Source organism: Mustela nivalis, assembly GCF_964662115.1.
Source record: "Mustela nivalis genome assembly, chromosome: 6".
Lineage (NCBI taxonomy): Eukaryota > Metazoa > Chordata > Mammalia > Carnivora > Mustelidae > Mustela > Mustela nivalis.
In genome coordinates, this window is record NC_139025.1 from 13,818,295 (window position 1) to 13,843,540 (window position 25,246).

The 25,246-nt window shown below is 48.8% G+C and overlaps 1 protein-coding gene across 8 annotated transcripts in view; it reads right to left on the reverse strand.

Annotated features, from left to right (window-relative positions):
- DPF3 (double PHD fingers 3) overlaps positions 1-25,246 on the reverse strand; it is a 262,662-nt gene that overhangs the window by 64,723 nt on the left and 172,693 nt on the right. For all 8 annotated transcript variants that reach the window (XR_014312417.1, XR_014312418.1, XR_014312419.1 and 5 more), the window contains exons 7-8: positions 20,045-20,182; positions 2,515-2,643 (exon numbers count right to left, since the gene is read on the reverse strand). Coding sequence is in view for 5 of the 8 variants with exons in the window: in XM_082733505.1 (XP_082589631.1) it covers positions 2,515-2,643; positions 20,045-20,182 (267 nt within the window). In the remaining 3 variants the exon portion in view is untranslated. The remainder of the gene's footprint in view (positions 1-2,514; positions 2,644-20,044; positions 20,183-25,246) is intronic.

A 25,246-nucleotide genomic window follows, 5' to 3' on the forward strand; every position in this document is an offset into this window, starting at 1 on the left:
AAGGTATTACTGTCGGATAACCCATTCGAGATGGTCAAGCCTCCATCCGTTTTATTTTTATTTGTACCCGTTTCTAATCCCATTCTTACGGCACCCTTTCAGTTCTGCACTTAGAGCATGTAGTTCGTTTGCACTGAAAGCGAGAAGTTGCAAAGTCTGACAAGCGGTAGGCAATAGAAGAGTCTCTCGTTTTCTTTAACGACTGGAGGAAACTTCAGGGATCTGCACTCACGTATGTGCACCCGGGTGCACATACACACCTGTGTGCACACGCGTGCACACGTACACACTCACACACAAACACACACACACACCCTCCAGCCACTAAACACACCCAGGTCTTTGTGACTCCACAAAGTCCAGAGTTGTCCAGTCTAACTCAGAGCACCAAAAAAGCAGGAATTAGGGGTTTCAAAAGCCTAATAAAATATAGTGTCCTGAAATCTAGAGAACTCAGGTTTAAACTTATTCACACTGTAAATGGGACCCAGGACCAGCCCAGAATGAGGTCACAGTGTTTCTTTCACTTATGGTGTCAATTTCAAGAATCTCATTTTCTCCCCAGGAAACAGCAGTAGCGGGGAAGATGGGAAGGGAAAGACAGTTTTTCTGAACTTCACACTCTTCCTTGGAAGGACTCCAAGGAGGCCTTAGAGAAGTATTCGCCCACCTGCCTTCACAAGCATGTCTCATGGGCTAATGCCACCTGTTTATTCCCAAGGTGCTGACTATTTCAGGAGCATCGGAGTTAGACCTTGACTAAATCATCCACCAAAATCGGCAAATGCAATGAGAATACCTAGGCTGGTATCAAATAGCCCCTGAGTCACATCGCAGATGATCTTGGGTTGAGAGGGGTGGCGGGGGGTGGAGGGTTGGGTGGAGGAACGCTGAATAAAGGCTGCGAGGAGAGGGGCTTTGGATAGACAATACCAACTGCCCACTTCTGGTCCCCCATGGATCAGATCCAAGTACCCATTGTTCGTAGGGAAGAAAAAAAGAAGATTCAAGCAGCTTGCAGTGAGCATTCTGAAGCTGCCCTTTCTAATGCACCCCAAACCAGAACAGTCCATCACGTTCTGCCTAGAATATCGCTCTGCCAGGTGACTTTGCTTCTGGCGATAGAGACTTTGTCTGATCGTTTGCTTTTAAAAAACACTGAATTGAATTTCACTTGTTTCGTTTTCTTTAATTATTTCTAAAACTATTCACTTTAAGTATTTAAAACCCAGAGTGCACTGTCACGTGAGCCCTCTCCTCTAAGCTAGCCCCGGCAGAGTAAAGAGTTCAACGTGAGGTATCATGTTTGGAAAACAAATGAACATGATGGGCACCCAGTCAGGTCCTTAAGAGCTCAGTGTTGAGGGTATGTGCAATAGAGATCACAGTCCTTTTCCAATTACAGATTTGCTACTCAAGTCAATCTGGAACCCTAAACAACTTCAACATCAAATATAAAAGGACGGAAGTTCAGGTTTGCAAGGGAAGAACTGAGTTGTTACAGTAAACCCAGGTGTGGTCACCTCGGTCCATCTCCCGGGCCTTGGAGCAGAAAAGACCTTAGGGAGAAATAAGGGAAGGAGAAGTGGCTTCTCACTGCTTACACCAGCCCCCAGCCGAACAGCATCTCACCCACTGGTCAGCGCTGGGTCAGACTAAAGATGAACCTGAGATCATTTCTCCTCCCTACCTTGTGCTTTTGGCTTCACTAGTACATCAAACAATAAGAAAAGTAGGTCACACCAACCAACCACAACCAGCCAAAGATAATGGTTTGGTTAGAATTGCAAAATGAAACATCTTAAGCAAAACTTGAAGGCCTGAACTCAGTTTAAGAATGAGAGAATAAGACCCAAATCTGTTTTCGTCACTTTAGTCTTTGGAGAACTTAAAGATGAAAATTTCAAAACATAACAAGTCGACTCCAAATCAGCCCGGAGAACACCTGACCTTTGGCCCCCTTGATCTATCAGGGTCTCTTTTGTCTGTTTTATATGAGAAAATGGGATGCGCGGCCAATGGAGGTGGTCTTCACCCAGCTGCCCTTGAGCCCCAGGGTTTCAGACTCCCACAGTTCAAGACATAGCTGCTTTCCCTACATTCCTGTTTCCACACTCTTCCAGTCTGCCCCAGGCACGTCCATAGGACACACACATCTCTGTGTTAGGTATACACCATCTGATTCAAGGAAGCATATTGCCTGTGTCTCTAGGTGTTTCTCAGACATTCCCTCACTGTCGTCCACGACAATACACACAAAGAAATATCCACCTCGTGGAGAGGCCAGACGAGTCAAAATCTCCTTTCCCCTCTTCCTACATCCCAGGGCACAACTTTTGGTTCTTAAGACTCAAAGAATTAAAATATCAAAATGACCTGAAAACTCCTCTGCACTCAGAATCACCACCACCTCTTCTCCACTCCACCCTCCAGCCCCAACACAAGATGGCGGAGGGATACAAGTGAAACAGCTCCCGCTCTACAGGCACAGATGCAAGAAGGGGCCACACTCACCAGAGCGTCCACAGTCTGCACAGGACACCAGCTCTTCAGGCCGTCCACTCTTCTTGTTCATGTTAGAGCCCCCCAAGCAGAAGTCACAGTAGTTGTTGGGAATGACTGTCCCATCCGGTCCTTTCTGGGCTATAGAAACATTAAAAGGAAAAAAATCTGATTTTAGGCTGACGTGCGTTTCTACTGGCCCTTGCGCTATGTTTTCTTTTTGATCCTCTTCAGCTCGATAGTTCCTTTTCTTTAAAGATTTTATTTATTTATTTGCGAGAAAGAGGTAATGAGAGGGGGAAGGTCAGAAGGAGAAGCAGAACCCCCACTGAGCAGGGATTCCTGATGTGGGACTTGATCCTGGGACTCCAGGATCATGACTTGCATTGAAGGCAGTCGCTCAACCAACTGAGCCACCCGGGCACACATTCAACTCAATAGTTTTAATCCCTTGCTAGCTATCCAGAGTTTAGTTTAACTTCTGCAATATTTGCAATATTTTTTTATAGAAACTACCTTGCTCCTCTGATCGCATTTCCTGGATGAACAAAGCATCCAGAAGGCCTACTAGTCAAGTCAACTTCTCTCATCTTTGAACAACCAGCCCTCAGGGCTCAGGCCTCAAACAGCAGGTAGCAACCATAAACAGTGGTGGGATGAGTGGTAGAGAGAATGGGCAATGTCTAGGTTTTGCCCTTGGGAAAGATGCTCTTGTTTGGGAGGTATTCCTTCCGTCCCTGAAAATGAAAACAAAGAAGAACTGATGGTAGTCATTTCCAGGAAGGACACTGAAGATGCTTCTGGGGACTCTGATGAACATCTTGCCAGGTACACAAAGGTCCACTCTTGTTCAGCCTCATCTCCCTGAAGTCCAGACTCACGTGTGTGGAGAGAACCCAGAGTTAACCAGCAAACTTCAAGAGCCTAGAACCAGACCTGGGCACTCAGCTCAGCCTCTTGCCAAAGATAAGTTGAATGGTGAGTTGGTGAGCACGCCTTGAGGCTCAAGACCTTCCTAAGCCACCCTGCCCAAGGTCCTTACCCAAAGGCAAAGAAGAATGTTGGGATGTGATCTTTAAAAACAAAGCTTGTGAGAATGGCACATTCTCAAGCACTGAGATCATTCTCAGTTCTAGGGGCTGGCTGAAATAGCTTGGACAGGTTTCTTTGCATGGGGAGAAATGCCTCCATTCTCCTGTTTTTTGATCCCTATTGTGGAGATTCATTTGTCACATGAACACTCCCTGTTTGCAACTAAGAAGAAAAGTCTGCCTGTTTATGGGATCAGCCTAAACCACGGGGGTATCTTCCTCCTCACTATACCCAATGTCTGCTGCTATCTTTCATTATTTACTGGCTAACATTAATCAGGGTCCCGTAGGGTACGAATCTGTAAAAGGAAGCAGATATGTGAGCAGAAATACCATCCAGACAGTAAGTGATAAACGGATTCACCCACTTTAATATGATTCCCTCTGGCCTTCGCTTCCTCCATGCCTCTGCTTTGCCTCCAGGAATAGAAAAACTTACCTGGGGAAGGCAGAAGACAAAAGCTCGCAGAATTACATTATAGAGAGTTAATCCATTTATCAGTTGCTATTTGGATTGTTTAATCAGTTTCTAAGTCATTGATTTTCATCTTCAGGGAGGCAGACAATTCTCTGCAAAAAAAGGTGTTGGTTGTTGGGGGCAGACAGAGGAGCTGGCCACACCCTACGGCCTCTTGGGTGTGGATTTTTTCTTTATCACTCACTGCATCTCAAAGACACTATAGGTCATTAAAAACCGGTTTTGCAAATAATCTCCCAAATCAGTACCCCTGCAAAAATTGTCCTCTAAAATTTTCATTGCCCAAATCCAAAAGAAAGCTCCTTTCATCCCTCTCTCTCATTTGCCATCTTCAACATTTCTAGAACTCTCAAGAAAATCCAAGCATGTCTATGAAGCAAATAAACTCCGGATTTTCTCATTAGGAGTCTATCCTAGAAATCAATCAAAAGGGGAACAGGAAGAAGTGGGGTGTATGAAATTCCAGGGCTGAGTATAAGCCAGAGCTAACTTTCATGAGTGATAGGATCTAGAAAGAAAATATGGAGGGGCGCCTGGGTGGCTCAGTGGGTTGAGCCGCTGCCTTCCGCACGGGTCATGATCTCAGGGTCCTGGGATGGAGCCCCGCATTGGGCTCTCTCTGCTTAGCGGGGAGCCTGCTTCCCTCTCTCTCTCTGCCTGCCTCTCTGTCTACTTGTGATCTCTCTCTGTCAAATAAATAAATAAAATCTTTAAAAAAAAAAAAAAGAAAGAAAGAAAGAAAATATGGAGATGCCAGTCACAACTCAGGTAGCTTCCTCTATGAAAAGCGATCAAAGATCAAAGACATCCATGTGTATCATCCCACTAAAAATCTCAGGAGCCCCAACCTCACCATCTACCTCTCCTGTTCTTTTAGGGACTTCCTATTATGTCAGATTTTCTCTCCTTTCACAAAATCTTTAAGCAACCAAAGAATCTGGTTTTCTCCGACACAGCATATGCCTTGTGATTTATGAGGATGAAGTAGAATAGAGTAGGAACACCTGGGTGATTCTTCACAGTCTTTCCCACCAACAGACCATGGGCATAATACCCTCGTTGAATCAGGGGCTCCAATACTGCAAGAAATAAGAAATTCAGAAATGATCTAATAGGGCAAAGCAGATGGTGATAGAGAAATTGGTCCTGTGTAAAAAAGAACAAAGGAACAGAATTTAATTCATCTAATGAAGAGAAATTTCTAAGAGGGCTGAATCAGAGCAGGATCCCCACATATATCTGTGTTGGTTGCTGGCCATACAAAGTCTCTGGCCAAGGGCGTACAGAAGGTGCTAAGACCCCAGTTGAAGGCTCTGCTGTGTGGAGCTGTGACATGTCAGGGGTACCATTTTAGTCTAGCAGTGACCCAGTAGAGAAAGTGACAGTGAATACCTATTCTTCATTTTTGGCAAAATCCTACACTTTTCTTGTAACAGTGAGCTCAGAGCCTTGTTTCATCTTGGTCAAATGGCATAGGATTGACAAAGCAAAATCTTCTGGTTCTGGTTCTCATACTTTTGGGTATTTAGGATTGGTTTCAGGGTGAGGGTTTTCCCATAGAGCTCTCCCAGGTCCCCAGCCAGAAAAACCAGTCAGGCCTTGGGGAGGCCATTCTCTTGACATCACTTTCTGACCCTTCTCTTCTTTCTACATGGGTACACCTGTCTCTACTCCCTGTACTGAATGATCTCCACTTTCAGGTCAGATACCATATCTAACTCATCACTGAAACACCTATAGGCCCTGCACCCAGGAAATGGTTAACCACAATGCAGAGGACAAATGGCTTAGAAAAGGATGGCAGAGATGTGAGCAGACAGCCCAGTGACACCCCTGGGACATCCTCCTAGTGGGGACAGAGCACTGTGTTTGTTTTCCCTGTGGTAGAGTTATCTGTCACTCCGAATATCATTCATGACACGGCTTATTTCCCAAGTCCCCAGAGAGAAGTGCTGGTCCACGTCCGGATGGATTGGTCAGTCCTCTGGCCTAGTGTCAGGTCTAGCTCCCACAGCAAACAAGAGTGGGTGGCTGAGGGCCCTGGGTTGCTGGAATAATAACCCCCCACACCCCTACTATGGGAGGGGAAACACCATCTTGTACGCAAACATGTAAGAAAGCATAAGACTACAATTCACTGTCCTTGAGAAGGGGACGCCAGCTTGCTCCTACCCATGTAGCCTCCCTCCTGTTAAACAGTTTCTTGAGAAGAAAAAGAAGCAGACATTTATTACACTATAAAACCATGACGGATCTTCCACTGGAGGTTTTACGTACGTTGTTTCACTGATTCTCACAAAAACATGGTAAAGCGGGTATTATTTGAAGATGACGTAACCAAAACCCAAAGAGATTATGGTCTTGACTTCACCCCTGGGTCGTCTATGTCCCCAGAGACTCTGTCTCCTGGAAAGTCCAGAGGCAAACACTCCCTGGCCACACCTTGCATATAAAACATTTCATAAATCTCTTTAGATTCAACTTGATTCACCCAATACGTCATTTTGGAAGCCCAAAGGGATAAAAATGATTGAGATTGGCCTCATAAAAGCAGAAATTCCCTTTGAACTTAAATTCCATGTCCCTACCACAGTAATCCATACAGGGCGATCCTGTTTATTGTCCCATTCTCTGTGAAAACACTTCTCCAGAGAATTCCAGAGGCTCTGGAAGGAATTTTTTTTTTAAGTAAGGCTTACACCACAGCTCTACTGGCCTATAGCCTGACCCAGCCATGAGCAATTTCCTGGTACTGGGTATGAGATCATTATAAAAAGGATTTTACTATAAATAGGAAGCTCACACAGACCTTGCAAGAGGGATTTAAATAGAGATTCTGCTTCTGCTTATGGGAAATTGAGTCCCACTTCATGGAATAAGACAACGGGAGGGCAAAGACCCGAGTGGTTTCTCGATGGCAGCGTCCATAATGATGGATTTGGCGTTCTGTTGATTAATGTTCATGGGCTGAGATCATGTAAGAGATACAAGGAAGCTGCCAAGAAAATAAAGTGAGCCTTGAGGCTTTAGGAATTTACCTGGGGGAACTAACTCTACAAAGCTCAAGAGGGGAGGGATGGAAATCAAGAACAAAGTTCATGAAGAAACACTCACATGCACGCACACATATATAAATCAGTAGGAGGTGGGAGGGAGCCTTCCAATCAAACCAAGAGAAAGGAAAAGCCAAGCCCCAAAGAGTCCCACCACCACACTCAGTTAAGGGTGAGCAGTCCTTCTGGAAAGGTATTTATAGTCCACTTTGATAGGGCCACATGTCTCTGGCTAACGAGGCCCCAAATCTTCCTTAAAACTACCACCCAGACAAGGTTGTCTTTCCCATCTCTGGGTCCCATCTCTGCGGCGGCCTGCCTGCCACTCCAGAAATGGGAGGCGTGGCCGGGACAGCCTGGCCACCAGCAACAGCCCCCCATCCAGTCCTGCCAAGACAGAAGCTGCATCCCAAGGGTCCTAGGGAAATCAGAAGCAAGCCAGAAGTTTCGCGCCGCCCTCCCAACCCCACAGCCCATCCACAAAAGCATGACTTCACATTCTGAGCAGACGCTCAGACCGCCTGCCAGGGCCTGGTGCGCACAAGCACGCCGCCGTGCTCCATGCCTACCGCCCAGCCCTGCCACCCAGCCCTGCCGCCCATCAGCTCTCCCTTCCGGGCCTGCGAGTTGGGGTGTGTAGCCCTTGGGGGACCAGGGGGGCAGTGAGAAGAGCCCTCCAGGAGAAGCCTTGCTTCTCCGCGCCCTCCTCACTGGCTCTCCCCCCCACCCTCCCTGGCTGACAGTTCCCATCCCTCCACAGGGCTGACCTGTTTCCATGGCAACCGGAATCCTGGGCTCCGGCAGCCTCTGGTCTTGCCACCTGTTATTACTTCATCTCTCAAGTGTAAAGCATCCTAGCCAGGGCCACTTGGCTGTGCAGAGCGCGTCTTCAGAGAACGGAGGAAAGAAAAGGGCCGAGGAAAGAGGGAACGCAGAGAGGCAGCCCCAGGCTGGCCACCCAGGACACGCACACGGGCCGGGCCCGGCCAGAAGAGGAAGGGGAGGCGAGGAGGGAGGGTGGACGCCAACGTGCCTTCCCTGCAGAATCAGCGAGCAGGCCTCAGCTGGAGGCCACCACCACATCCCGCTACCTTGTACCCAGCCTTTAATGAGGGCTGTGGGAGGGGCGGGCGGCGGGCGGGTGCCGGGGCAGCTGCACACAGCTCTGCGTGGGCCCACGCCGAGCAGGGCAAGGAGAGGGTTAAAGGAGCAAGATAAAGACTGTGGGGAAGGCTGGACCAGAGGGCAAACAGAGCCTCAAAGCCTGGATAAATGGCCTTAATTCTCATGCTCTTGCTCACCCTACTCCTTACGTGTTTACTCATATAAATTATCCCCAAGGCCTGACACCTTTCTTCACTGCTTCCCCAGAACTGATGAAAAAATAAATCCTACAGATCCAAGGAATAAAAACGTTGGGATTCCGTTCAGGCCCGTTCTTTCCCGGCCACTAATTCAGGCCCCACCCCAGGGCTCCAGAAGGAAGACAAACGAGGCCGACCTCCCCCCATGCGCGAAGGCAAGGGGACCGCGGAGCCCGGCAGGGAAACGGACACCAGAGGCCACTCCCCACCCGCCCGCTGGGCTGCCAGAGTCCTCCCCGGCAGAGAACTCGCTCTCCCTCACCGGCCGCTGTGCCACCTAGCGCTGGGGACAAAGCGAACGTAGGTGCGGTTGAGAGGGGCTGCCAAGGCAGAGTGATGCCAGGCCCTGAGGTCCGTCGCCCCGGCGGAAAGGAAGGCCAAGGGCTGATTCAGTGGCTTCAAGTTTACGGATGGGCCTAAATTCGCCACAGTCCGTGGTGTTCAGGACGACATGAGAAAGAATGGGCTGAAGTGGTAGAGAGTCCTGCAGAAAAGCTGGGAGCCGAGCCAGTCGGACAAAGACACAGGAGGAGGAGCGGGCTTCTCTGAAGAGGCCTCGGGCCCCAGGGTGGCGTGCCTGCCTGGCCGGAGGCAGAAGAATATGCTAGGGGACACTGTAAGGTCCCTTTCTGGCCTATGATTCGATGACTCTAACGGGGCGAAGGAAGAATCAGAAAAGTGACGTCTTCCAAACCCAGAGGGACCTCAGCCTCTCATCACTGTGTCACGTGCGTGGCCGTGTCTCTCTCCCTGTCTGCCGCCAGCTCCCTGAGGGCAGGAGCAGTGTCCTTAATGGCAGAATCCCCAGCACCCGGCACCGGGGCCGACGCCGTGCTGGCCAGCAAACACTTCAGGAAAGGCTGGACAATCTTCACAGAGGCGCTTTGGACAAAGCAAACATTGAGGCAAAGGGAAGTCAAAGACTAGGAGTCGAGTGGGTGTCCAGTGTCCCCCGAGGACCACATGACCATTCTAAGGCACTGACAGCGTCAGTCCTGTTCATCACAGGGACAGAAAGAGGGAGCAGCAGAAGTCGCCACTGGAGGGAAGAAAGCTGTGGTGGAGAAAGCCAGTGCGCCTTCCCTCCCTCAGGAATCCTCTCCCTGAGACATTTCTTGGAAAACCAGGATGGAGGGAGTTAAGAATTCCCAGACTGGGTTGGCTTCGGAGCCCCTTGAACCCCATGCCCGAGGGCCTCTCACCAGGAACCCCACAGAGCTGGAGAGAGAACAGCCTGTCTTACTATGTGTCTGAGGGGCTGCAGAATCTTCAGACAAGTTGAAAGGTGGTGCCAGCCACCCCACTCATCCTTGTATCTACTTCTTTTTTTCCATTTTTGTGGAGTCCAAACCTCACACCATTAGACACACACCTTGAGAACACTGACTCCTAAACGCTGTGCCGTGACAACAGAAGACACGTCTGCTCACATCGATGTCTCTACTCGGTTAGAGCTGCGAGTTGCCGGGAGTTTGGACAGCACATCCCCGATTCTGGGCCGAGGTGGGCACGTGACCCATCGGCCATGTCCTTTGTGCTCCAGCCCCCCCGCTGGCAACTTTGGGATTGTCACCGAGGCTTCAGAGAAGAGAGGGACAAAAAACAAGCAGAGCTGATGACTTTTTGCAGGGCTGATTAGGGAAAGCACGAGAAGATATTTCAATTTTCCAGTGGAAGGTCATGTGGGTCAGTTCATGCCCTGGCGTAGCAACTTGTTATTGCCACCAAATGAGTTAGGGGGAAAGGAGCAGCCGTTTAATCTGAGAGTAACTATGTCAACGGGCTCTGAATGAAGTGGAGTCATTCCCCTTAGAGAATTGCAGGACATCTCCGCGTTTTAGAGCACGATAAGCCTCATCCGTATAAGTTGTCAGGATATTAATACTGTGATATTAGAATTCAGCAAGCCTCGCCTCTCTCCACCCCTCCTCACCACCACCTCCAGGGGACTCGGCCACGTCAACCCCAGCAGCCCCACAATGGTGAGCATTTTCTAGGTCCTTCGGACTGAAAAGCAGTCCTCGAGAAAATGAAAAGGATATGACTAGTGTCAGGTCTGAGGATTAGGACAGAGTCAAGAGACCACAGAGCAGAAGGGCAGCCCAGCCCAGGAATGAGGGCCCAGATGGGGGACACACCCAGAAAGCAAGCCAGGAAGCCGCTGCTGAGAGCCACAGACACGTCATTTGCCATCCTAGGACAGAACTTTAGGAAAAGAGTGAAAACCAAGTCTATCCCCTAGTTCTCACAGTGCAACCTTGTTCCTGATCAGTCATCTTAATTCGGTGAATCCACAAGAAAAAAGAAAAAAAATTGAACATCAGTCTCCAAAAACTGGATTTCTCTAAGGCAGTGGTTCACCTGGGAACTTGTTAAAAATGCAAATTCTAGGTCCCTCCGCAGACCTACCAAGTCCAAACTCCTGTAGGAGGACCGAGCAGTCTCTGTGCTAAGGGACAGGTGATTCTGATGGGCTCAAGCTTAAGAATCACTGCTCTATGACCACACGCATGTCCCATACGTGTTCTGTTCATGCTGTGCTTTATATGAATTGACTTATTGAATCTTCACGTAGCCCCGTGAGATAGACACATCAATGTTCTGATTTTACATAGATGACTCTCATGGCACAAAGAAGCAAGGCAGTCTTGGGTCACGTGTCAGCAAGTAGCTACGCTGGCTCCCAGGCCCACTAGCTACTACCCTGCCCTGGCCTCAGAAGCCACACACCTGAGGGAAGTCAAGTCAGGGTGGATGGCAGGCCTCAGGGCTTCTCAAATGTGAGTGCTGTGCAAACAAACCAGGTAGGCTTCTCACTAAAATTCAGACTAGGATTCATTGGTCTGGCTTAGAGCCGAAGACTCCACATTTCGTATAAGCTCCCCCACTGGGTAGCCAACCGTGAAGGTTTGCCTGGCACTGGGGGGTTCCCAGGGCACAGGACTTTCAGTCTGTAACTGGGAATGTCCTGGGCAAACCTGGAGGAGCTGGCCATCTGGGTCCCAGCGGATGTTGAAGCTGCTGATCTCACTTTGAAAAGAAATAACACAGACCCGCAAGGTGAAAAGTTTGGATCGTATTTAAATGCATTATAAGTTCTGAAAGTGGAGCATAGCATAATCTATTTTATGTTTTAAAAAAGACCTGTGGCACCTGGGGCGCGGGGGCTTGGTCAGTTGAGCTTCTGACTCTTGCTCACGATCTCACGGTTGTGAGTTCAAGCCCTACATTGGGCTCTGGGCTGGGTGTGGAGCCTACTTAAAAAATATACCTTTAAATAAATATACCTTTAAATAAAAATAAATAAAAAGACCGCTTTGGCCAATCCATGGAGTAAAAACAGGCTAAAAGACCAATAAAGAAGTTGCAGGGATTCCAAGCAGGATCTGGTGGAAGCCAGGAGATGAAGATAGGAAGACGGCCTTGGAGTCTATTTTGGAGGGGAAGCTGATACAGGTAGTGAAGGAAAATAAAGCCAAGGATGAATCCTAGGTTTCACTTTGGGCACAGCATTCTTGTTTGTAAAGAACAAGGTCAGAAAGAGAAATATACGAGAGCGAAGACAGGAAAGACTGTGAGAGACACAAATGGAAGACGCAGAAAAATTACTGAACTACGCGATGTACGGTTTTTTTTTTTTTCTGGAGTGAGATTCATTTACAAATTAAAATCTTGGGCAGAATTGGTAATGGGGGGCGTTTCACATAAACCACAAACAGCTAAAGTTAGTTTTGAAGATTAAACATGCTTACCATGGACTAGATTGCATCTCCCCCAAAATGCATACGTTGAAACCCTACCCCTCCGGGTGATGGTATTAGGAGGTGATTAGGTTTAGATGAGGTCATGAGGACGGAAGGAATAGTGCCCTTATATGAAAAGACACCAGAGAGCTCACTTCTCTCTATCATCCCGTATCAAGGAAAAGCCATGCGAAGACACAGCAAGAAGGTGGTCATCTTCAACCCAAGAGGAGAGCCCTCACTGAACACAGACACAGCAGCACTTTCATATTGGACTTCCAGTCTTCAAGATTGTAAGAAATAAATTCCTATTGTTTAAGGCATTTAGTCTCTGGTATTCTGCTAGGCAATCCAAGAGAAGTGTCCATTAATACATTTGTTTCTCTTGAAAAGCCACTGTGTGCTATGATGCACTCCACAGTTGGCCTACAGGTGAAAATTAAGAGATACCACTAGGACAAAGATCCCATCTTTAAGATTAGGAGCCATCACTTAAGGCTCCAATGTCCTGACTTAACTGAATGGTGTCCAACTCAAGTACATTCACATCTCAGCTTCCCATCCTGCTAACCATGTAACTTGGGGCAAGCAATGCCACCTTTCCAAGCCTCAGTCCCAGCACATGCTTCATGGGCTGTGAACTTTATACGAGACAATATGTGCAGAGTGCCCGGCACCTAGTAAAGCTTCTGCCCTTTCTTCTCCTCTTTCTTCTCTTATGTGAAATAATTTTATTTCTGATAAAGGCAGGGGGTGGGGGGAATCAAAGGCCTAAAGACACTTCCCAAGAAGTGACACATGATGGGAGAATTCACATTCATGCTTCACGTCTATACGCACATCGGCTGGAGCCCGTGTGCCTTGGTGTCCTCTAGGGGACACAGCACCCACCTTCCTTATGGGGCTGCTGCGAAGAGGGAATGAGAGGAATGTGGTCTGCCTAGCGCAGTGTCTGTCTGACACATTCAAGGAATGTCAGGAAGTATTACTGTCATGGTCGTTACTCAGAACGTGAAACGCTTCAGTCCAGAATCTTCTAGGTAATTGGGCCAAAATGTGAGAGAAATCAAAGAGGATCCTGGGAAGGTAAGGGGAATGGGGAAATGGGATAATAAATATGGGGATGCCTCAATGGGTCGCCTCAGCCCCACTTTCTCCTGCTGGGGTTCCTGCATCCATCTTACTTCCCCAATTAAACCAGAAATTGTCCTAGGGTTAAGACCATGTGCTATGGTTTTTTTTGTTGTTGTTTTTTTAAAGATTTTATTTATTTATTTGACAGAGAGAAATCACAAGTAGGCAGAGAGGCAGGCAGAGAGAGAGAGAGGAGGAAGCAGGCTCCCTGCCGAGCAGAGAGCCCGATGCGGGACTCGATCCCGGGACCCCGAGATCATGACCTGAGCCCAAGGCAGAAGCTTAACCCACTGAGCCACCCATGTGCCCTGCTATGTTTTTTTAAAGGCCCAATTATACCTAGTCCCTCCCACACGTGGCCACAGGTACAGTAAGTGCTCAATAAATACCCATGTTTCGCCTGTGTGGGACTGCCATCCTCCATCTATGGTTTCACAAAAGATGCGCCACAGCTGGGCCAGGCTCTGATAGTTACGCCTGATGCCAGCGAGACCCCCCATAGGCATCACACAGCCACAGCCGAGCCCTGATTCAGATTAGCCATCTGTGGTCATAGACATGCTCTGTTGGTCCGAACGGCACAGAGACGGGATATCAGCATTCGCAGTGGGCAGGCAAGGTGCCAAACGCCCACATCGTCTCACTGAAGACCAGCACAACCTCAGGAGGTCAGTATGGTTACTCTCTCCATCTTATAGATGACGCAACAAAGGAGCAAAGAAGTGCGAGTGACTGACCGACCCACCATCACACAGGCACAAGATGGCAGCGTGGCAAGGATGGAATTCAGACTCTGACCTGGCCAATTCCATGGCCATTCTCCCAGCCAAAAGCCCTGAAAAATTAACTCCAACTCTATCCTCAAGGCCAGAGGGAGCCTTCAGGTTGCTCTTTGCTTGCTTCATAATCTATAACTCTTTAGTTAAATAATAATTCACCTGAAGAACACCTGTGGTTAGATTCCAAATTCATTCTTCAGGAAGTGAGAAGCAGCTCGCTTCTCCAGACAGAGCCCTGTGTCTGAATTTTCTTCTCTTTCCCCTGGAACAAAGCCTGAATTTCCTGAGTCAAGGTTGGTAAGTGGTGGATTGTGTGTGCTTTATGGTTTCTCAGGCACCTTCAGAGTGATCCAAAATCCTTAAGCTTGTGTCAAAGGCAATTTTCACTCTCTCTCCTAAAGCTCTCTTGGTTGCCCCCGGGCCATATGCTAGCGGACAGAGATGTCAGGAGACTAACGTCTGTTAGATCTTTCCCATCAGTGTAGCAATGACATCATATGCTTCTTTTAGGTAATTTGCACATTATCAGACTAATTTTCAGATTATCTAATCAGCCGACATTACCCTTAATCAACTCAGCTCTCCTCTCCCAGTCCTGCGGAGTACAATATGCCCTCCAAAGGCGTGCTAGTGTGGGGCCTTCTCTTCTCTTGGTGGATACCGAAAGTCTACCTATGTGCCAGGCACACCATCACTGGGCAGAAGACAAGACACCTCTCAGGACCCAGGACAACCCAACTTCCATTCCAGGGACCTGAGACACAGGCTTGACATAAATTTTATAGATCCATGTTTTTAAAATCACTTCCCTCTTAGGAGCTCCAAGTATGTTATACAGGACATTTTCTACTCGTTTACACTATCAGGTAAAAGAGATACGCCATGGGACAATTAATACTATATCAAACAACTTTCTTTATAAATCATTTGTCCTTGCCTTCTAGTAATTGCTACTGTGGCTCTCCTTTGCACACAGGATGCCAGCTACACAGCCTGGCATAGAAGATGCTTCCAATGGTGGCTCCTGCTCACTTTCCCACCATTCTTCCAATGCTACCATCAGACCCAACTACAATCCCTTGTCTGGGGCATTGTGCTATTTCATACCTCCCTGCCTTTGTCCCTACCTGGGAAGCCCTCTCCCTCCTGGGAAGTTCCTCTTGAATCTTCCAGAGCTAACCTGAATGTCCCCTCCTGAGTGAAGTCTTCGCAAATCCCCAATGCAGTGGTTCTCAAGCTTCTGCGTGCCCCAGAGTGCCCAGTAAAATACTGGGCATCCCCACCCTCAGAGTCTCTGTTTCAGGTCTGGTGGAATCAAGAATCTGCATTTCCAACAAGTTCCCCGGGGATTCTGACGTCACACTGGGAGCATGGCTGCCCTAAGGGGTACAAAGTGTACCGTGCCCTTGAGCCCTTGGCCCTTCACTATTCTAGACACACTCCATTATGCACTCCTTCTCAAGACAGAGATTAAGAGAGTATCTAGTACAGAGATATGAAGCCAGTGGATGGATGGATGGATAGATGGATGGACAGACGGATGCATGTATTAGACTGAATTTATTTACACAGCTTTTCCATTGGTACAGGACCTCATCAGTGCTCACACCCACCCCACCCCCCAGAAAACTACCTTGAAATTATCACTTTAGTAGATTCCCATTGTGTGTGGAAGATAAAAGGAAGTTCAAGAAGAGTTGCGGCACGGTGAGCATGCGTCAAAGAGTTCAGAATTCTGATCCAGTTCTCTCTGCTACACTGGTCCCCCAGGACTGTATACCAAAGTGGCATTTCAGAAGTCACAAGAGGATGGTTCTGAGTGGGCCGCCTGGGTAGCTCAGTGGGTTAATCAGCGTCTGACTCTTGATTTCGGCTCAGGTCCTAATCTCAAGATCACGCAATTGAGCCCCACGCTGGGCTCTGTGCTCAGTGGGAAGTCTGCTGGAGATTCTCTCCCTCTTCTTGTCCCTCACCTGCGGCCCCTCCCCCTGCTCACTCACGGACTCTCTCTTTCTCTCTCTCTCTCTAAAATAAATAAATAGGAGCATCTGAATGGCTCAGTTGGTTAAGTGTCTGCCTTAGGCTCAAGTCAGGATCCCAGGGTCCCGGGATCAAGCCCCATGGGCTCCCTGATCAGCCAGGAGTCTGCTTCTCCTTCCCTCTGCCCCTCCCCCATTCGTGCTTGCTTGCTCTCTCTCTCTCAAATAAATAAAATCTTTTACAAATAAATAAATCATTAGCGAGAGAGAGAGAATGCTTCTGAGTGGCATCACACGGAGTCCAAACTTGCCCCAGTCCCCCCTCCATACACACGTAGACTACGTAGTCTATGTATGTGTACTGGTACACACACACACACACACACACACACACACGCAGAGTGATTTCATTTGCACAACGCAAACACAGGTGCTCAGAGAACTGCAAGAAGGAAGAAGAATCTGACCTCACACAGGGAGAGAGGGGAAGGGTGACGGCTTAGGTAGGGAAGACCCCATCAGAAAAGTACTGTCCCCGCCAAGGTGAAGGTCGGAGCTCCAAGCATCCCAGCGCTGCCTAGAGTGGAGGCAGAGAGTCAAGGGCATGAAGGTAAGGGGACAAACCTACAGAAGGGACAAGAAGGGTGTCGTCAGGAAACAATGCGCAGCGAGGAGAGAACATGGGTGGGAGGGGCCATGGCTTGCTGAGCCCGAGGCCTGGGGCGGCCTGGGGCGGCCTGGGGCGGCCTGGCGCTGGGCGGGGAGAGAGGTCAGAGCTGGCTCCTGCAGTCCGCTCTGCCTGAAAGCAGCAGCAGGCACAGGCATGAGCTTCGGCTTAGCTGGAGGCACAGTCGGGGGGTGCGGCCAGGGACGGCAGGCAGACCAAAGTCAGAAGGTCTCTCCTGCTGCAGGTGGTGCGAGCACAGATGCCCGAGCCGCGGAAAACTCCTGAGTCGGTAGGGCTGCTTCTCCCGGCGGCCTGCGTGGGCTCACCAGCAGCTGGGCTACCCTACGGCTCTGCTAAAGAGGGAGAAGTCAGCATTCCCACATTGTCGGCGTCCAGAACTTTTCCTGGGGGAAACTGCAGATCAGCCTCTTGGATGAAGCTCTCCTGCCTCCCTCCCCCAGCCCAGAAGCCTTGCCAAGGAAGGATCACAAAGCTGGGACCTTCGAGGCTGCAGAGCTGTCACGTTCCATTCACCACACGGCTCCAGTGGCATTTAGGGGCAGGATGGATGGGAGCCCACCCCCACCCCAAACAGTGGGAGCAGCTAATGACTGGGTATTAATGATGCCAGCAATTAGCGCTCACGAGAAAATGGTTGGGGGGCCGCTCACCAGGGGAATGTGGGAGGGAACGGAGCAGACATTCGGAGCAGCAGACAGATGGGTGGCGTGCACGGTGCAGAGAACCTGGGAAGAGCTTCTGTCTCTTAGATTTGTTCAGAGAAATTGGGCAAGAGGGAAGGAATGGCTTCTGTGGCCCCGGGGGCCTTCCTGCCACACCCTCCTTGCTAGCAAAATTGGAGTTAATCACAGAGTTCTCAGAGGCCTTGTGAGCAGATGTTGTTAAAAAGATGTTTGTGAAGGTTCTGGAACTTTCCTCGTGTAAGGAGGCCCCAGATGAACCCAGGGACAGCTATTGCTTTTTATGCAGCTCAAAACCCTGGGGTAGTCCGATGAGGCTTTTTGAAGAATTCAGTTTGTCACCAGCAGGTGAGAGGGGAGGGGAGAGGACTCGCTGCCTGACTCAGGACGCATCTCCATCCAGGAGGAAGACATACCATTTCCTGACTAAGCAAGGCCATCTGGCCTCACGGTGAAGACATGAGGGGACAGAAGACGCTGAGTCACGAGCGTCCCCAAGGAGATCCTGGTAGACAGAGGGAAATGGGCCAGCGCACACCCCAGAAGTCAAGAGCCAGCGGGTGTGGGTGCAGGTGTGGGGGAGCCAGCGAGGATGTCTGAGGAAGAGATTTCCTTGATCCACTTCAGGCTCGCAGCGTACCTGCGGGACCACGAGGAACCTTCCTCTGCTGTGGCCATCGCGGGGCACACACACACAAAAGAGACACAGACAAAAGAGAAACATTCCAGACCCTACTGCATGAGTAAAGCACAACACAGGGACCAAATGGCTTGACATTTGAGAAGAGATGTAAAGAAGATAAGCCAGCACTGGGAGGGACTGGGAAATAATACCGGGTTAACAAATACTTCAGAGAGAGCAACCGTGGCTATTAAATACTTTCCAGATAGCAACCCAAAGCAAAAGAGATCATTCTCGTCCTCCTTTGCCAGAAGAGACAATAGGTACACCTAGGCCACTTAGATCAGAGAAGGGATAAGAGGAGAAACAGAGGGACACAAATGCCAGCTGCCCGTATATCTTCCTTTCTGAAAGGCTCAACCACGGGAACCTCTCCCCAGGGAGGAGAGAAAGAGAGCGAGAGAGCGAGAGAGAGAGAGAGAGAGCTCAGCACGACTCAGAAGCTGGCACGGGGAGGTGGGCCAGACGCCCCTGTCCTGCTTCCCAGCTTCTGTCCAGATGATAAGAGCAGGCAAGGAAATCAGGGTCTGTCACATGAAAGGCTTGAACCCTGTGAGTGAGTAGGAATTAAAGAAGGTATGTGGGCTGAACTGGGTCCCCCCAAAAATGTGTATGTTGAAGCCCCAACCGCAGGCCTCAGGACATGACTCTTCTGGGATAGGGCCTTTAAAGAGGTGATTGGGTTATGGTGGGTATCCTTCTAAGTCACTGGTATCCTTCCAAGAGGAGACCTGGGCACACAGAGAGACAGCAGGGGTGTGTGATCACAGACGGACCACCGTGCAAAGAGGCAGAGAGAGGGCGGACACCTACCACTCCGCGACAGAGGCCTCTGAGGGGACCGCCCCCAATGACACATTGGTCTGGGTCTTGCAGCCTCCAGAAGAACAAGAAAAGAAATCTCTGGTCTTTAAGCCGCCCAGTCTGTGGTATTTTGTTATGGCAGCCTGAGCACCCTAATTCAGAAGGTGACGTCACAAGGAGAAAGGAGGGTGGGGTTAGGCAACACTGACACTAATCCCAAGAAAGGTCTTGGCCAGAGTATGGTAATTATTTCAAAGATCCGATGAGTAGCCGATGGACATCCTTTGACTCAGCTGATGGACTAAAATGCGCAGAAGCTCCCCCCAGACCCTAGAGTCTGATCGCTTTCATTACACCGCATCGTTCGCCTGAAGAATACCTACCACAAAATCTTGTGAACAAAATAAAAAAATAGAGGGCATGTCCACAGTTATTCTTCACCTAATGATCTTAAAATGACCCACACCTCGAAACAAGCTCTTTAGACTCCATCATGCCACCCCATTTTGAGTTTTTGACAAGTGCACTCATCACGCTTGCTGAGGGAATGTTCGAGTGAAAAGCATGGAGGCTCAAGGGCCGTATTTCTAGGGCAGGAGAGCCCTGAACCAAAACTGTGACCCCCTGTAACAGCCAAGGCGACAGATCCAGAATATTCTACAGCTCTTGGTGGCCAAGGCAACATTTGAAATGTCCATCTGAATTGACATGCCAAAAGGCTATGCCCAAGTCAGGTCAGCCCCTGTGAATGGAACTTCTAGAGCTGAGGGAAGGAGAGAAACAGGTCTGGCATTGGACAACAGCCAGATAACTGGCTTCCCCTCTGCTTAACACTCACCTCCCTTCCTCTGGGAACAGAACTGGGGTCGCCATCTGGCCCAGCTCACTCTAAGCCTGGGGCTCAGAGGACCCACGGGGAAGCTGGGGTTACATTAAAAGAGCCAAGTCACCACAGGACATTGAAACCAACCCACGGGGGCCACCAAAGATGCCAGAGGTGAAAAGAACACTCTCTCGCGCTGCCCACCCACTTCATCACTGCCCCAACCCAACGACTGGAAACTCACGTCTGTGGTTCTCATTTCTGTGGTTAGGCGGGGACCGGGTCTCCTGGTCCTGAGCTTCATCCCCCTCCTCGCTGGCCAGGTGAGTGTGAGCGTAGTGGTAGCTAAGTCCTGGCCGGTTCTTGTAGCGCTTGCCACAGACTAGACAGGGAAAGAGAAGAGGGAAAAAGCAAAGATGAGCAACCTCTGCAGTCACTGCCCGCATCTCCCAGGAAGTGACTCTGATCCGTCTGCCCCAGAGCTGCGCTTCCCTTGCGGGGAAGTGTCTCCCACTCTTGGGCAGAGCCAACACCCCAGCACGGGCCCTGGATTAGAAAAACCAGAGAAGTAAAGGATGGAAGTTGAACTCTGTAAGAGCTCCTTTCCTGTCCCTGGGCAAGTCACTTACCCTCTCTGGGCCTCAGTTTCTGCAGAGGGAAAATGGGAATAATGATAGTATTTAACTCATAGTGTTGCTGGGTTGAGTTCATCTCTGTGCAGAACACTTGTAACAGTGTGTGGCACGTGGTAAGGGTGATGATGATTACAACTTTGAGGGCAAAGGGCACTGGCAGTCCATCCAGTCCAACATCCCATGGCAGAGGTGAGCCAAGTGAGGCCCAGCAAGCCTAAGTGATTTGCCTGGGAACACACAGCTACTTGAGGCAGAGTCACTAGAACTCAGGTCTCCCGGATCCCCATGCACTGCTCCTTCCCCACCACATGGTGGTTAACTCTGTATAAAGTACAAAAGCTGATACAGATAATATTTTTGATGTATCACATGGTGATCCGTGCTAGAAAAACACATCCCTCTTCTACCATGAAAACCATGAAGCCAAGCCATCACTGGTAGATGTGGCAACCAAAAGCTTGTGCCCTTGGTGCCCCAGGAAGCCTCTGGTACCGAAAAATCTAGGAATGTGTCCTCACGAACACGACCTCTCGCGTGGACAGTATGAGACAAGGACACCCACCCACATAAATACGGCTTTGTTGCGGCACAGAAGAAGAAAGGGGCAGTTGCATTGGTTGGCTGCCCAGTACCTCAGAAGCAGAAGCCCAGCTAAACGGCTGAAGACCAGACCACCCCCACTGTCAATGAAGTTGGATTTAGTGCTTCACAATTTAGAACGATATGTGTGGCTAATTATTATTCTTTACCAAATTTAAGTATTTCCTCTTATCCCTGTGTTGAGTTTTATTACAGGAAAATCTGATCAGCCTTTCAGTATCTACTAGTGTATGACTCTCCTTCTGTTTGTTGGTATGGTGAATTATGTTGATTTCCTAATGTTTCTTCTTCCTGGGCCATTCCTATATTCCTAGAATGCTCTCTGTTGCGCGAAAGTACATTATCCACTTCATAAACTGCTGCATTCTGTTTTCCAATCTTGTGTTCTGGATCTATACTCAGATCTGAGATGGAGCTAGAATTTTTGACCTATCTTCTACCACATTTCGATTTTATGGTTATATCGACTTCCAAAAATGAATTGAGGCAAATTGCTGTGTGAAACTGGACAAGCTATGTAGCCTCTCTGTGCCTTTTTTCGTATCTGGAAATGATGATAGTACTACTTACCTTGAAGGGTTGTAGATAATATTTGTATCTCACTCAGTACCCTGCACATAACAGATGCTGATTAATGTTGAAGAGGGGCGAGGGGCCAGGGTGAGGGGCTTCAGCTTAGCCTGAAGTGCCAAGTGCTAAGTGTTGGGCCCTCCTGAAAGAGGGACTTTGACCCTGGCCTCAAACAGTGGAATTTAACAATTGGTTGGACTTTCTTAATAAGGTCAGAGTCTGAAATTCAAGTTGGTGACCCAGTGGCTCTAAGTTCAAGTCCTACAATTGGTTACTTACATTCTCTTCCTCTTTCCCTCTCTCTCTCTCTCTAGTAAATATATCAAAAAAATAAAACAGCACTCCACATCTCAATTCCATTTGACTGGGGAAATGGGACGTAAAGAGGCCCCCAAGGCACACTCTGGGCCTGTTTGTGGCTTCTTCTATTTAACCTCTGCAACCATCTGAGGTCAGTAAACAGCAAATCGTGGGGTCCTCGGCTATAAATCCACTTAGTAACAAAGCGTAAATGTTGATTAAGAATCAGGACCGTCGGGGCGCCTGGGTGGCTCAGTGGGTTAAAGCCTCTGCCTTTGGCTCAGGTCATGATCTCAGGGTCCTGGGATCAAGCCCCACATCAGGCTCTCTGCTGCTTTCTCCTCTCTCTCTGCCTGCTTCTCTGCCTACTTGTGATCTCTGTCTGTTAAATAAATAAAATCTTAAAAAAAAAAAAAAAGAAGAAGAAAAGAATCAGGACCATCATCAGGGTACCTGGGTGACTCAGTGGATTGAGCCTCTGCCTTCAGCTCAGGTCATGATCTCAGGGTCCTGGGATTGAGTCCCGCATCTGGCTCTCTGCTCCACGGGGAGCCTGGTTCTCCCCCTCTCTGTCTGCCTGCCTCTCTGACTACTTGTGATCTCTCTGTCAAATAAATAAATAAAATCTTAAAAAAAAAAAAAAAAGAAATGGCTGAGAATTGCTTTTAAAAAAAGAATCAGGACAGTCATCTCAGTATTTCCATAAGGACGCCTCCGCTGACTCCGGAAACCAGTCTGCAGACCTCCCTACTACCAACTCCACAGCATTCCGTTTGCGCCATTTTGTCATGTCAATTGCCACCATCTTCCTTAATCACAGAATTCCAGGGTCTTAAAAGTCATGTGGTCTCACTCATCACATTGTTTTATTCCCACTAATGCTCGATGCCTGGGACAATTCCACGGATCAGGGAATCCCGATCCACCCAAACAGGCATTTCTTCTTTGATGTCCTTAAATCCTAGTTACATCTGTACCAGAGGACTTCTCTTAAGGACAGTTTCGTGCCAGTTTCGGCTTAATAACAACTCCATATCTTGTGTTACCATGCACATATAACGGCCTCAGAACACATCCATTGACCAACTGATGAATGAACACAGAAATACTTAGTGGGAAAGCCAGGAGATGGTGGGGGTGGGGAAAGGGAAGCATGTAGAATCTGATCCATCTATCCACATTAATCTCATAGTAATAGGTCTTTAAACCTACAAGACCAAACCCAAGCAAAAAGCTTCCCACATCTCCTTCCCCAACACCATAGAGAGTAATTATTTTTTAAAGCAAATCCTTTTGCTAGAAAAGAGATTCCTGAAGAGTGGTCCCCAGACCAGCACCATCAGCGTCACCTGCGAAGAGCTTAGAGATGCATGTTCTTGGGCTCCTGCTCACATCTATCGAATCGGAAGCTCCGGGGATGGGGTCAGAAATCTCTGTTTTAACAAGCCCTCCAGGTGATTCCCCTGCACACTACAGTCTAAGAACCGCTCTGCTAGAAGAATGAATAGATTTGGGCTTGACTCTGCTCACCTTGGTACACTTGCACTTTGGGATGGTGGAAGTGGCCGGTGGGGACAGTGAGACTCATGCTCGGTCATTAGAGGAAACAGAAGCAGACAGTACAGGGAGGTCATGGAAACCAGACCTCTTACCCATCACCCCCCTACATAGAACTACAGAGCTCTCCTGATGGAGCTGCCTTTTTTTACCACCTGTTTGTCCCATCTTATTCCTTCATCATCAGGTCTTCAAGAAAACATGTATTTAACACCTCATATGTGCCCAGCCCCATGACGTGACGGAGCAAAGGAGCAAGGAAGCCGGGCAAGACTTTGTCCGGAAAATGAGGAGCCAGGGAAGGATTGTAGCCTGAGGACCGACTTATTCAGATTTACATTTTAGAAATCCTATTTAAGACTATAGCACAGAAGACGGATTTGAAGGTGGCAAGAGGCTATTTTAGTTTTCTATGTGTGAACAATGAGGATTTCAGGATGGGAGAGGGGTTAAAGAGAAGGAGTCTGGTGGCAAGGGGTGGGTACAAGCAGCGAGGAAGAACGGAGAATGACAGTAACTTGGTCTTCCTGGCCATGCCCCATCCAGCCCCAGCTTAGCTCTCTAGCCTCGCCTGACACCACATTCTACCACCTTCTCTGCCCTTCTGCCCCATTGTCTTTCTACTCTATAAACATCTTTTTTTTCTACCACAGAGCCTTTGCACAAGCTCTTCCCATGGCCCACAATGGTCCCCAGCCCTAGTATGCCTAATTAACACTTCATCATTCTTCAGATGTCAATTCAAATGTCCTTCTCCAGGGAAGTCTCTCCCATCAAAATTAGGACCCCAGTTTGTTACCTTCCTAGGACAAATCATGGATCACTATGTGTGCCTCCCACCAGCAGCAAGCATGGCAGCCCCTGTGTCTTTGCACACTGCTGCATCCCCAGTGACCAGCACGGGGAAGCGCACAGCCAGCACGCGAGGTCAGTTAAGGGAAACAACAAAAACACTACAGAGCAATAGGCCTAAGGATGAGGAGGAAAACCAGATTCAAAGAAGAAAGAGAATGAGTTCAGTCTGGGGTTGCCCCTGCACACCCTGAGCTTAGGAAAGAGACGCGGATGTGGGAGGCTGAAAGGGCGGCAGGGGGAGTTAGGAGATGATGGAGAGAGAGGAAAAATGTGGACAGAGGACAGAACTCAGAAAACACCAGTATCTTAAGAATGGAGATCAAGAGTATACTTAACACGATAAGCACCACATAAAATATATAGAATCGTTGAATCACCACATTGTACACCTGAAACTAGTATTAAAGGTAGTAAATTATACTGGGATGTAAATTATACTGGAATTTTTCAAAAAAAAAAATTTTTTTTAAAGAGGTAGGATTTCCAGATGACAGGACCGAGGACACAAACCGTCACGGCCATGGCGAACAGCTATTGACTGTGTACCAAGTGTGAGACCTGTTCTCTTGTTTCCAGTCAATTTGCTCACGGCAACCCAAGTCCCCATTTTACAGGAGAGAAGCCGGCAGAGTCAGGAGAATGCCAGATGCCTGAGAAGGGTCAAGATAAACAGAGACTAGAAAGAGATCCGTGGAGGTGACAGGAGGCCACCTTCATGAGAAGGGAATCCACGACCTCCAGGAGGATAAGATAAGACTTCAGAGGCCTAGGGTGCTCCCGGGAACGAGGAAGTGGTGACAGGGCTGACAGACCACTCCTGCCACCAGTGAGGCTGGGTGGCGGATGGGAATGGCGGTCGGGGAGGCTGAGTGGGCCTCGTTCTTTAACAGGGCACACCCTGGAGCAGGCTCACAGGCTAACAGGAAGGA